Source organism: Aspergillus ruber (assembly GCF_000600275.1).
Source record: "Aspergillus ruber CBS 135680 unplaced genomic scaffold scaffold00002, whole genome shotgun sequence".
Classification (NCBI taxonomy): domain Eukaryota; kingdom Fungi; phylum Ascomycota; class Eurotiomycetes; order Eurotiales; family Aspergillaceae; genus Aspergillus; species Aspergillus ruber.
The window spans coordinates 1,492,310-1,504,846 of record NW_024467298.1 but is presented as its reverse complement, the minus strand read 5'-3'; the positions used below and the strand labels follow the sequence as shown (position 1 = coordinate 1,504,846).

Below are 12,537 nucleotides of genomic sequence, written 5' to 3'. Positions count from 1 at the left end.
GGTGGGCTGACCTGACCCCCGGCCCGTCCATGGGCCTTGTGGGCCGGGCCATGGGCCTGAAACTCGGCCCAAACCCGGCCCAAAGCCAGGTCTAGGTATGGGTACCCATGTCCAGGTCTAATTCTCAACAGCTTTGCCAGTTTGCCCTTTTCAGCAGAATTACTTAGGAAGCTAATTATTTGCTTACTTCAAATTATAACTATCATTACTTAGCTCTTAGACAGAAGTAACCTTGAGGGGAGTGAGTTCTCTCTCATTTTTCCTATTTATTTATATTCGTTGAATTCTATAGGAATTAGTTATCATAAAATAGCTAGCCCGTATCGAAGGAATAACCTACATTAACTATATAATAATACATATCATCACTTATAATTAATATAATCTTGGAGGAGTTTATCAAAAGTAAATAATTCCAAAAGATTTCATAGAAATTCAATTGTAAATTGATTTTAGGGCTTATACAATGCCTATTATCCAGAGTACTAGAACAGGCGTAAAGCATTACTGTGTGAATAACAGTTCTGTATTGATATTAATCATCAATTTTATGCATCCAAATTGAGTAAAGTGCGGAAAATTTTATGCAAATTGTGACAGCCTGGTCACGTTGGCTGGTTATCACGTGAGATGCAGTTGTTTGCTTTGTTGATAAATACGGCGTCACCCCCTTTCTTCCTTCCTCATGTTGATTATTCTCGTCGATAGCTACCTAGGTAGAACCCATGAGTTGGATCTTCGATTATCCTAGTAGAGCGCCGTGACACAAATGAGGGTTGATAAGGGTCTGTGAGGGTCACTCACACGGGGTTCGGCGAGGGTCGAGGGTCGGGTGAGGGTTGCGAGTTTTTTACCCGACCCTCGCGAGGGGCGGGTGGAGGGTCCAGAGTAGGGACCCTCTTGAGGGTCAGGGCGAGGTCTACTGGTAATTACGTCCGCAGCAAGTATCAATGTACAACATTGGAGTGGAATGCCGTATTTACAGAGCGAGCAACACCATAAACATGAAGCAAATACCTGATCTACGCGGTACATATAGTACTGTCAAGCTTTGTAGTACCGGAACCAGTGAGCTTGAGGTTGGAGCATTGAGGGTGGTGCTAGGCACCATCCACCATCTAAGCACTGTGGAAAGCCATCAACTTTTAATAGATGACGTAGTTACCAGGGGCGATGGACTCTTGGATTGTTATGTGCAGTACTATTTCCATATAAGCCCCTTCACATAACGAACATCCGTTCTTTATAATGATCTTTTTGGTTCAACGGTGTGTTTACCGATCCTGGGCAGTGATGTAACCAAAATCACGATTTACGCTCTCAATTTTCAGAGCTTTAGTACATTCTATGGCGCATTGCCACCGTGCTTGTATGAGAAAAAGGGACAAAGCATTCATTTTGTCGGCGCCTGACGGAGTGATGAACCGGCGTCTCGGAACGATTCTCACAATGACGCAGCATAGGGCATCGGGCTGAATCGTAAACTAACTTCACTGTAGAGTCCTGCTATTGACATAGAGCTCGAGTACGGAAGCTATACAGGTTAACCCTGGAAACTGGAAAGTCTGTACATGTTGTTTTTGCCTCCGCCTATTCCAACGCATGTTGATATATACCAGTAAACCTTCTTTTTCGATAGTTCTCCTGACTACCTTAAGTCACCAAGAATAGCTAAAGTGACTGTAGCCAATATGAGCAAAATCAATGCAGTGACGTCTGTTGCATGTAGAACGCTAGCTAGGGTCTGGACAGCAACTGGGAAGGTTTTCCGCTGCATATGACAGAAGCTAGTGCTAACACAATATTTTACTCCAAAAAACTCAATTGATCACTAGGCAATTAATGTCAGGCGCAATGGTGCGGGGAAGGCTTGTTTACCTCCTTGTTCTTCCGCTAGCGCAGAGCGCAACACACGCAACTCCAATGCCGAAGGCCAAAAGCGGATGAAAACAATTCGAAAATCAGTAGTCCATTAGTGCTCAAAGATATCCAAAGTCGGTCCCTGACAATTATCTCTTGCACTTCTGTAATAAATACCAAGGCGACCAATCACCAGTATCTACGCAACGGACACTTTAATGAACTGCCCTTTTAGGTAGAGTTATCCCCCGCATTTGATTTGCTGCAGATATGTAGGGTCATGCTATCTATGATTGGATATGTCATGGTTTCCCCAGATAATTTAAAACTTTATAAATTAGCCAATGTGTCGTCGGCAGAAGAGAAACAAGGAACAAGTGTACGCCGGAAAGTTCACTCACAATGCGGTCTCAAATTGTCAACGTGCCTGTGCCTAATCAACACTCGGAAGTTGAAGAGGGAGGATTTGACACAGTTACTCATCCAAGTATAATGGATGAGGACAAAGCGAACATTCAACCGTCTAATCAAGACGTCTTCGGAAACGAAGAATTTGCCGAGGTCAAGTACAAAGTACTGAAGTGGTGGTATGCAGTGGCCTAAATCCCATTTCGGTGTCTTAATACTAAGCTAACAGGTAATGTACAGGCAATGTGGTCTGCTGATGGTGGCGGAAACCATCTCCATGGGTATTCTCTCACTTCCAACTGCATTCGCGGGTCTAGGGCTGGCTCCTGCGATTGTCATCCTAGTTGCACTCGGCGTTCTCGCTACCTATACCGGCTACGTAATAGGGCAGTTCAAGTGCAGATACCCCCATGTCTCTAGTGTTGCGGATGCCGGCGAGATTCTTCTTGGGCCAATTGGGCGGGAGTTGTTCTTCATAGCGCACATGCTGTACACTGTGTTTATCATGGCCAGTCACATATTGACATTCACAGTCGCCATGAATACCATCACTGACCATGGAACTTGCTCACTTGTCTTTGGGGTCGTAGGGCTTGTTATATCTTTTATTCTCTCGGTTCCTCGAACTTTGAAAAGAATGACATGGCTTTCACTGGCCTGTAAGTGACCACTCGTATCGCATTCTAACGGGATGCTAATAAATCTCCTAGCATTTGCGAGTATTATAGCTGCCGTTTTCGTAACAATGATTGCTGTTGGTGTACAAAATCATGTGAGCAGCTTCAAGGTCACAACTCAAACCAGCTTGGTCAACGCATTCACATCAGTATCGAACATTGTTTTCGCATATGGTGAGCCAACAGCCAAAAGAAAATCACTTCTCGTCCTAACCGAATATAGCCAGCCATAATACATTCTTCAACATGATGGCCGAGCTCGAAGACTATAGAGACTATCCCAAGGCGCTTGCATTGCTACAGTCTATTGATATTTGCCTGTATCTCGTCACGGCCATCGTCATCTACTTGTATGCCGGGGATGGAGTGGAATCCCCAGCATTGGGCTCCGCTGGTCCATTGATTGCAAAGGTTGCGTATGGAGTTGCTTTACCAACGGTAAGTTCAATTCCGGTGAACATTCTGACTCGGTTGGCTAATATCCCAGATTGTCATTGCCGGTGTTATTTACGGCCACATTGCATTTAAAACAATTTACATCCGGATTTTCGCTGGGACTGATCGCATGCACAAGCAGGACTTCATCGCAGTCGGATCTTGGGTTGGACTGGCACTGTCACTCTGGATTTTGGCTTGGATCATTGCGTCTGCTATTCCTGTCTTCAACAACCTCTTGAGTTTGATGGTATGTTATTTTATATGGAAGCTGAATACTAAATGCTAAATCTCAACAGAGTGCACTCTTCGCTAGCTGGTTCAGCTTCGGCCTGCCGGGCATATTCTGGCTATACCTGAATCGAGGCAGATGGTTTAAATCGCCACGCAAAGTGTTCCTAACTATGTTGAATATCCTGTGCGTCGGCATAGGCATTATTTTGGTGAGTCCCTGTTCCTCCTTCTTGACTTCGGTGGTAATCTAATGGGTCTCAGTGTGGCCTGGGCGTGTATACATCAGGCAAAGCAATTCATGACGATCCAAGCAGTGCGAGCTTTTCCTGTGCCAATAACGCCTGATGGGTCATCACTGGCTGGGTTCATGGTTCGTGGGGGATAGACAATTTGTTTGTTTTCCAGAATGGAGTAAGGCGCAAAATGCATTGCAGAGGCTCACCGAAGTTGCGGAAAGATATCCCAAGTCATACACAATACGCTAGGATTCGATATCCCCCCGCACATGAAACAGGATCTATGGTGACCTCGGCTGCGTGCCCGAAATCCAGTGTCACCCCGCACCGGAACTGTGCCTCCTATGTGCGGGGTATGATATTGCTTGTATTAAATCTGATAAGGCATCCATTGGGATGTATAAGTACTGTATTAGAGGTTCTATGTTAGAGTCCATTGTGCTTATGGTGAGTCGAGCCGTTGAGAACAGGATGGATATTCCGCTTTAGGAATAGATTTCCGTGGGTAGAATTGTATATCTCTTTGCAAGCCCCCTTTCATCTTATTTCTGTTTTCCCTATCTGTATATCACATCTGGCTTGCATGCTATAGCTCCTTTCCCTTTCCTTTTACGTATTCGGAACATGTTTACTACTTTGGTGTTATCGGAATCGTAGGCCGAGTACCTTGAATTCGGGTAGCTTCCCGAATTAGGGCATGACAACCTTTTAAATTCGTATCTTCCACCTAGATTCTACTTATCCTGTTATTGGCAATTATGACTGAACTAAAGAGCGCCACGCTTTGCGTCCTAGGCTGCGGTATGTCTATTCTCGCATACTTACTCGTTACAAGTCTAATTCATGAAAAGGCAACCTGGGAACCGCCATAATCAGCAGCCTAGCCTCGAACCCACCTACAATCAACAACAGCGCAGTTTTCACACGCTTCATCGCTTGTGTGCGGACACAGGGTTCGGAAAATCGACTGAAAGAGCGACTATCGCATCTGGAAAACCTCTCCATATCCCGCAACAACAATATCAAAGCGATTGATGACTCTGCCGTCATCATTCTTGCGACTGATCCCGCAGACGTTGAGAGGGTGCTGACACAGACTGGCTTCCGTGATGCCATCACCGACAAACTTCTGATCAGCGTAGCAGCGGGTTGGACACAACAACGCTTGTACACAACTCTCTACGGCAACAACACACCCCGGGCTCGTGTCGTGCGGACTCTGCCGAACATTGCTGCCTTGGTCTCGCAATCATTGACTGCGGTTGAAAACTCCATGGATTCTCCTTTGTCTCCGGAATCGGCGGAAATTACAGACGCGATTTTCAACAGGATCGGTCGTACTGTGCACGTCTCCCCGACACAGATAGAAGCCATTACTGCTGTTGGTGGTTCGACGCCTGCTTTCTTTGCGGTTATTGTCGACGCAATGATCGACGCCGCCGTCGCGGTGGGACTCCCGAGAGACCTCGCGCATACAGCTGTTTTCCAGGCCATGCAGGGCACAGCAGGGATTTTGCAGAGTGGAACCCATCCAGCTTTGCTGAAGGATCAAGGGACATCGCCAGAGGGATGCACCATCGGAGGATTGATGGTGTTGGAAGAGGCAGGAGTCCGTGGTCATGTTGGAAAGGCGTTGAGGGAGGCCGTTACTGTTGCAAGGCTTATGGGAAAAGTTCCTCATGTAAATGATACTCGGCAATGAATGAACTTTATATCAATCATTCTGTTCATTGGTTAATGTGCTCTAGTCTAATTTTACTGTGAAAGTATTCTCGTAACTCCATGTTCGTTAGACACCCGAATCCAAACGCCGGGATGATGCGAATACATCGAACAACGGTCGCCGATGGAAGATACCGTGCCATGAGTGTAAATCTCTCGCTTGTTGCAGCCACTTTAGGTCGATTGTATAAGTCCAGACCGAGAAGGTGCACCGGGGTCGCCATAAGCTGAGATAAAACTGGCACAACGATTTGCGTTATCACAGTTCTCGAGTGCGGCCCTGTTGCTAGGCCGTCTGGAATGGCCCCAGCACAATACGAAGGCAATGTGAAAGAGCCAGAAATAGTTATGCCATCGCGAAGAAGAAATACGGCCGTTCCAACGCTGGAAAATGCCCGAGAAGGCACATTTCGTAGTGCAACAGTCGCCTCCTTACTGCAGTTACTAAACAGCTGTGCAAAGCGCATATCCTTCCACACTCCCAGAGGCACATTAATAGCGAAGGTCGACCCGAAGACAATGGGATCCCGTACTGGTGATGTCGGGATTGTTTCCTTGGTGATAGTGTCGGCCCCATTGGCGACGGCATAGGTGGCTGCGTACAATGTCCAAATGAGGCCAAAAGGACGAGAGAAGACAAAACGGCCTGGTCGCTTCAGAGCATCCAAGGTATGGGATCTCAACCCACGTATTATCGGCCAGTTACATGACGCCTTTTCAACCAAAGCCCTGTGGCGTGGTTTTTGTCAGCAAAGCAACTTTGCTTTCAAGGAGATTTACTACACTGACCGATCAATGATGGTAACCGCAGGAGTTACAATTGTCGCCGACACGGCAGAGGCAATAAAGTCCCCTGTCAAATGTGACTTCGTTTCTTGTCTCATAGTAAAGGTGTCCGTCCATATTCGCGGGTATGGTGACCCCTACAGTATATATATATATATATATTCGGAAACGACTCCGACAGTCACGCGGCAAACAAATGTATCTCGGGTCAGATACCCAAGCCTACAGAGGTATAAAGGATGATCTATGGGCCATGGAGCTCCCGTCCATCCAAGGATTCATGCGGTTCCTCTGCCGGAGACCACTTGGTAATCCGCATAGTCCATTGTGCACATTCCGCCGACATCCCCGTCCCCTTATGAGTCCTGTTTAAAAGATACCAGACCACTCGCGAATGAATCTTACTCGGATCCTATATCTTTTCAACATCTTTTCTGCCGCAACCTCCAAGACTGGCCTTATCAAAAGTGGAAGAAATCGGGGACTCAGTGCCAAGTCAATGTCGGATAGACTAACCGGTCAAGCACTGCTATCGACACCCTACAAACAAGGCATAAATGATGTATTCCAATACTAATGACCTCGACGAATACAAAACCTGTTAAGAACCCCTCATGGACCCCGCGATTTGTCATCAAATGCCCAGTTTAACTATGTTTCCTGCTCGTGGTTCAGTCCGATTTCGACTTCAACTACTTCAATTGCTTCCATAATGGCGACAACAACTGCTGTTTCTCTTACCACGCCGACGGGTCTCTCTTACCAGCAGCCCACTGGACTGTACGTCTTTCCAATGCTCGACTCCATGGAAAACATACTAAACGCAGCAGGTTCATCAATAATGAATTCGTAGCCGGATCCGGTGAAGGCACCATTGATGTGGTATGTGCTGCCCTGTATATTTTTCCCGGGAATTGGGACTGATCGAGAGACACAGATAAACCCAGCGTATGTCAATTGCCCGTTACACCGGTTCCCCGGCACTGACTGTATCGTACCAGAACCGAGCAGAAAATCTGCGCTGTCAGTGAAGCTCGCGAAAATGACGTTGACAAGGCCGTTGCAGTCGCCCGAAAGGCTCTGAACGGCCAGTGGAAACTGACCACTCCTACCGAACGATCGCAATATCTCTACAAGCTGGTTACGTTGATGGAGGAGTCCCTGGAGAAGCTGGCAGCGGTGGAATCTATGGACAATGGAAAAGCGATCAACGGCGCCCGGGGCGACATTGAAGGAGCAATTGGTTGTCTCCGATATTATGCTGGGTGGGCAGACAAGATCGAAGGTCGCGTTATCGACACGAGTCCCACGAATTTCAACTACACCCGACGCGAACCGGTATCATTTTCTCTCTGCCCATTGAGCAATTCAGGACCGGCTAGCTAATATAACTACTCTAGATTGGTGTGTGCGGTCAAATTATCCCATGGAACTTCGTAAGTTGCCCTCGAACATATCCATACTTCAAGCAAATGCTTACCCTCAACAGCCATTGATGATGTGGGCATGGAAGATCGGACCGGCTATTGCCTGCGGGAACACCGTGGTCATCAAGACCGCGGAGGTCACACCACTGTCTGCGCTGGTCGCTGCTGAGCTCGTCGTCCAAGCGGGATTCCCTCCAGGAGTCATCAACATCATCACCGGCTATGGCAACATTGCCGGGTCTGCTCTCTCTCGCCATATGGGCGTGGACAAAGTCGCGTTCACAGGATCTACAGCCGTGGGCCGTCAGATCCTGAAGGATGCAGCATCATCTAACCTGAAGAAGGTCACGCTGGAGCTGGGGGGCAAATCACCGAATATTGTCTTCAATGACGCCAATATTGACCAGGCTGTTCCGTGGATTCACAACGGAATTTTCTCCAACATGGGACAGAATTGCTGTGCAGGCAGTCGGATTTACGTGCAGTCTGGCATCTACGATACATTCGTCCAGAGATTGAAAGAAAGCGTTCAACAACGAGTTATTGGATCCCCCGAGGATGAAAAGACTGCCCATGGTGCCCAGGTCTCCAAGACTCAGCTGGATCGTATTCTTGGGTATGTCGATATTTTGAACCGGCGAAGGCAAGTTGCTAATCCACTTCTAGATACGTCGATTCCGGCAAAAAGGCCGGCGCCCAAGTCGAAATCGGGGGTCACCGAGTCGATCGCCCAGGTTACTTCATGGAGCCAACCATCTTTTCCGGCGTCTCCAGCGACATGGACATTGTACGGGAAGAAATCTTCGGTCCAGTAGGTGTAATTGCCAAGTTCGACACGACCGACGAGATTGTCGAGGCCGCAAATGACACTGCCTACGGATTGGCCTCCGGTATCCACACCGAAAACCTCAAGACCGCCATCGAGGTCTCTAACAAGATCAAGGCGGGTACGGTGTGGGTGAACCAGTACAACGGAGTCCATTGGCAATTGCCTTTCGGTGGCTTCAAGCAGTCGGGCATTGGAAGAGAGTTGGGCGAAGAGGCGCTATTCAACTACACCCAGACCAAGACGGTATCGGTGAATCTTGGTACTCCAGTTGTTTGAGCCGACCATTCACATTCAGGCTATAATTGACATTACGGCGGCTTCAGCTGAAGGATCGACGTGTGCACCCACGCCTAGCTTGCATTAGATCACGGAGTACACGCCTGTCTATCAAATCTCGCTAATGTATCCAAAATTTCCCTCCTGAATAATGATAGATCTCGGATTGAGGATCCACCGTAAAAAAACTCCACGAAGGCGTGCTCAGAGTAAGTTTTAAACGATCTATATAGCTGGCTCCTCAAATGGCAAATGTACAGATATGCAAATTTTTCCTGATCAATTGACCCGTTTGGATAATGAAACCACTCGACGTTGAATTTGTTACTGGCCTCTCTGGCTACTTTGTGAAAGATCTCGAGGCTGTTCGCCAGAGCCCAACCTACGATCCCCTAGTCAACAATATCACCCCTCGTACGCCCGGATTTCAGCAAGTCGTTCAGGCCGGCCAAGTGATTTCCATCCTGCTGCATTTGCCCAATGGCCAATGGGCTGTGGGCGACTGTGTCGATGTCATCTTCTCTGGTGCCGCGTCTCGCGATCCACTTTTCAACGCCAACGAGCATCTTCCACTACTTGAATCTGTGGTCAAGCCATGGCTGCTGAACTGCGACATTACCCATTTCCGACCCAATGCTATCCGTGTCGACTCGCCGTGGCCAGAACTACAGGGTCTTCGGTTGCATTCTGCCATTCGTTATGGCCTGTCGCAGGCGCTCCTGTCTGCCACGGCACTGGCTCATCTCTGCCCCGCGGCCGGGATCATCGCCCGTGAATGGGGCACAAGTATCGTCGACCGGCCTGTGGATATCTTGGCTTCTTGTCACCGCGACGACTTCCTGCAATTGGACCGTATGATCATGAAGCAGGTTGCCATGTTACCCCACGCATCCTTTATCCACGTTCATGATCTTGGACCTCGAGGCTCGGCCATGTTGGAATTTGTGGAAAAGGTATCCCGACGTGTACAGGAACGAGGGGCGCCAGGATACCGTCCGCGCTTGCACTTCGATGTCTACGGCACCATGGGTGACTTGTTCCTAGACGATACCGAATTGGTATCATTTCTGGGCGAGCTCCAGCGAGTCGCTCAGCCATACGATCTTCTCATCGAGTCCCCAGTCATCGCCGCCACTAAGGCCGCACAAATCCAGCAACTAAAAAATCTCAGGCTACGATTGCGGGAACAGTCCATTCCGGTGCAGCTCGTGGCGGACGAATGGTGCAATACGCTCGACGACATTCGGGAGTTTGCGGATGCCGGGGCTGTGGACTTTGTGCAAATTAAGATGCCCGACCTGGGTTCTATCCACAACAGTATCGATGCCGTACTCTACTGCCGGGAGAGAAAGGTCGGGTGCTGCTTGGGAGGTTCAGCTAATGAAACGGACGTGTCCGCACGCATCACGGCGCATGTGGCATTGGCAACACAGCCTGACTTTCTTCTGTCGAAGCCGGGAATCGGAGCGGATGAGGGGGTGATGATTCTCACTAATGAGATGCTCCGCACCTCAGCTGTGACCCGGAAGTCTCGATTGAACAAGATTTAGCCCTAGATTAGTCTCGGACGCTTTGAGCAATGACAGCACATCAATTTCCATTTTCTCCGTGTGTTGGCGTGGGGTTTCGTAGCTCTTTATTCGCCATGGACTCAATTGCCATGCATTACCCCTCTTGGATCGGCATCACGCACAGAAGAGCTGAACGAGAGTGGAACTCGCGGGCCGGTGGCTCAGCTGAAGATTACTATGGCACCACTTCAAGGGAACTGTATTCAGACTATCTACCAGACGTACTCCATACGCTATACGAATCAATCATGGAAATGCTTCACCGAGAAACCCGCCAGAGTCGTACCCGCATTGGGATCCGTTGGTGACCTGGACCAATTCTTGCGAACACGCGCCCGGGTCCACTCAATGGCCGGAACATCAATATCGGCATTCTTTCCCTCCTCGTAGTATCCCAGCCGGCGCAACAGCGGGCTGTCCACAGTCTTCAGCATCAGTCGGTCACTTGGACGAACGAAATACAGCAGTCCCAGTCGGTCGTTGCATGCTTGGTCCTCGGGGGGCACAACCACTCGATGGATCCCACTTTTCAGGTATCCATTCGACACAATTGAGAGCATGTCAGCAATGTTCACGGCGATCGCGCCGGGAGGGATGCGCAGCCATTCCCAGTCCGAGTTCTCGTATTTCTTCACCTGCAATGCGGCGACTGGCTGCTGGAAGACAAAGGTAATGGTTCCATTGTCCGTGTGACCACGCGAATAGAGGTCTCTGAAGTTGTTGTTTTCCTCCTCGGAGCGCGCGCGGTACATCATGTAGCGCAGACCGCTGTCGCAGTTGGCCTCATAGCGATGGCCGTTTTCCAGCTGATCTTCGGGGATCTCGAGGATCATGGCCAGCAAACGGAAGAGCCTGTAGGCAACGTGCTCATGCACATGCCGATGGAACTTCTCGATCTCCGCCCAGTGCTGTCGATAGACATCGGGATGCTTGCGTTCATACTGGGGGAGGAATTTCATTACGTTGTAGAATTCGATATTGTCGCGCAGTCCCGGTAGAATCTCGATGGAGCCCAGGGGACGATAACCATTGTAGATTCCTTCCTCGAGCGGCGCGCGGTACTGCATCCGTTCTTCCTCGGGAAGAGCGAAGAACTCGCGTCCGATGGCGAATTGCCGGTCGATTTCTTCCTGGGTGAGACCGAAGTTCGTAACGTAGAAGAAGCCTAGGACACAGGTCAGGTCAGCATCGGGTGCATCCAAGGAACAGAAATAAGAGCGAGGGACAGGTGTCATACCAACTTCATGTGCAGCATCCTTCAATTGCGCCGCAAGTTTCTCCTTTCCACCCGGACGGTCGAACTCGGAGAGATCGATGGAGGTCAAATCTGCGTAGTCGACTGTATTGTATCAGTCTTGTTCTTGCAAAGGACAGGGCCTCGATACTTACGCTTTTCCTTGGTCTCTGGGGGGTGAGTGTACTTTTCAAGATGCCCATTGGTGCTGCCATAGGTCGCACTTGGTTTCACTTCTGTTTGGGTTGACATTGTGCTGGGATACCAACAATTGCACCTGGTGGGTTGAAAGTATGAGAAGATTGTTGCTAGTCCTCGGACAGGGGACAGGTAGAGAGCTCAATAAATAGGCCACCGAAGAGGGGTCCGACGTACATAATCAATCAGCTCAGGTGGCACTTGGTCGATCTTATTGGGTCACAGCTCGGATCAGTTATGCCTCATTCTGATTGACTGGGGATTCATCACTGCCATGGCTTGCGCTCGCCTTGCATCCTGTATCGCATCATGCAGAGCGGGGTTCATACTGCACTTTGCTATGCCCTCTGCCTACCCTGTACAAGGAATTCAGTCAGTGCCTCTGTTCCTGCATCAATACACACATTTCATCCGATACGAATGCCAGGTACCCTGCGTCCGTGGCGAATCGGTGCTCCAAGATATCCCGTCCCAGGTACGATAGTAGCACACATACCAAGTTCTCTGCTCACCTGTGCCGGTTAGCAACCTCACTACGTATCTTGCATATGAGCCCATGAAGGAGAGTGTTTTTGCTTACTGACTTGATTGAGACGGAACCCCAGTGAGCTTTCAGTTTCCCGGCTCACTGGTTAGGACCGGCT

General features: G+C 49.1%; 6 protein-coding genes across 6 annotated transcripts; 4 read left to right on the top strand and 2 right to left on the bottom strand.

Moving 5' to 3' along the window:
* Window positions 1–2,262: 2,262 nt before the first annotated feature.
* EURHEDRAFT_528266 (amino acid transporter) lies at window positions 2,263–3,990 on the top strand (the record flags this gene model as incomplete). Its single annotated transcript, XM_040787050.1, has 7 exons — window positions 2,263–2,447; window positions 2,509–2,927; window positions 2,979–3,119; window positions 3,169–3,383; window positions 3,433–3,630; window positions 3,680–3,823; window positions 3,876–3,990. 7 exons carry the CDS (start codon window positions 2,263–2,265, stop codon window positions 3,957–3,959), a joined length of 1,386 nt encoding a protein of 461 aa, XP_040643019.1. The 3' UTR covers window positions 3,960–3,990.
* A 618-nt stretch (window positions 3,991–4,608) lies between these two features.
* Window positions 4,609–5,552, top strand: EURHEDRAFT_446963 (pyrroline-5-carboxylate reductase family protein; the record flags this gene model as incomplete). The annotated part of the gene is made up of 2 exons (XM_040783638.1): window positions 4,609–4,651; window positions 4,702–5,552. The coding sequence occupies 2 exons, from the start codon at window positions 4,609–4,611 to the stop codon at window positions 5,550–5,552; spliced, it is 894 nt and encodes a 297-aa protein (XP_040643018.1).
* Window positions 5,553–5,577: 25 nt separating this feature from the next.
* EURHEDRAFT_447488 (uncharacterized protein) lies at window positions 5,578–6,456 on the bottom strand (the record flags this gene model as incomplete). The annotated part of the gene is made up of 2 exons (XM_040783673.1): window positions 5,578–6,301; window positions 6,362–6,456. 2 exons carry the CDS (start codon window positions 6,454–6,456, stop codon window positions 5,578–5,580), a joined length of 819 nt encoding a protein of 272 aa, XP_040643017.1.
* Window positions 6,457–7,070: 614 nt separating this feature from the next.
* On the top strand, window positions 7,071–8,890 carry EURHEDRAFT_399593 (aldehyde dehydrogenase family protein; the record flags this gene model as incomplete). Its single annotated transcript, XM_040779938.1, has 7 exons — window positions 7,071–7,138; window positions 7,189–7,240; window positions 7,296–7,306; window positions 7,360–7,696; window positions 7,759–7,794; window positions 7,848–8,401; window positions 8,452–8,890. The coding sequence occupies 7 exons, from the start codon at window positions 7,071–7,073 to the stop codon at window positions 8,888–8,890; spliced, it is 1,497 nt and encodes a 498-aa protein (XP_040643016.1).
* Window positions 8,891–9,189: 299 nt separating this feature from the next.
* EURHEDRAFT_374384 (putative methylaspartate ammonia-lyase) lies at window positions 9,190–10,440 on the top strand (the record flags this gene model as incomplete). Its single annotated transcript, XM_040778634.1, has 1 exon — window positions 9,190–10,440. The coding sequence occupies one exon, from the start codon at window positions 9,190–9,192 to the stop codon at window positions 10,438–10,440; it is 1,251 nt and encodes a 416-aa protein (XP_040643015.1).
* Window positions 10,441–10,703: 263 nt separating this feature from the next.
* EURHEDRAFT_399591 (putative oxidoreductase, 2OG-Fe(II) oxygenase family) lies at window positions 10,704–11,947 on the bottom strand (the record flags this gene model as incomplete). The annotated part of the gene is made up of 2 exons (XM_040779937.1): window positions 10,704–11,800; window positions 11,851–11,947. 2 exons carry the CDS (start codon window positions 11,945–11,947, stop codon window positions 10,704–10,706), a joined length of 1,194 nt encoding a protein of 397 aa, XP_040643014.1.
* Window positions 11,948–12,537: the final 590 nt, after the last annotated feature.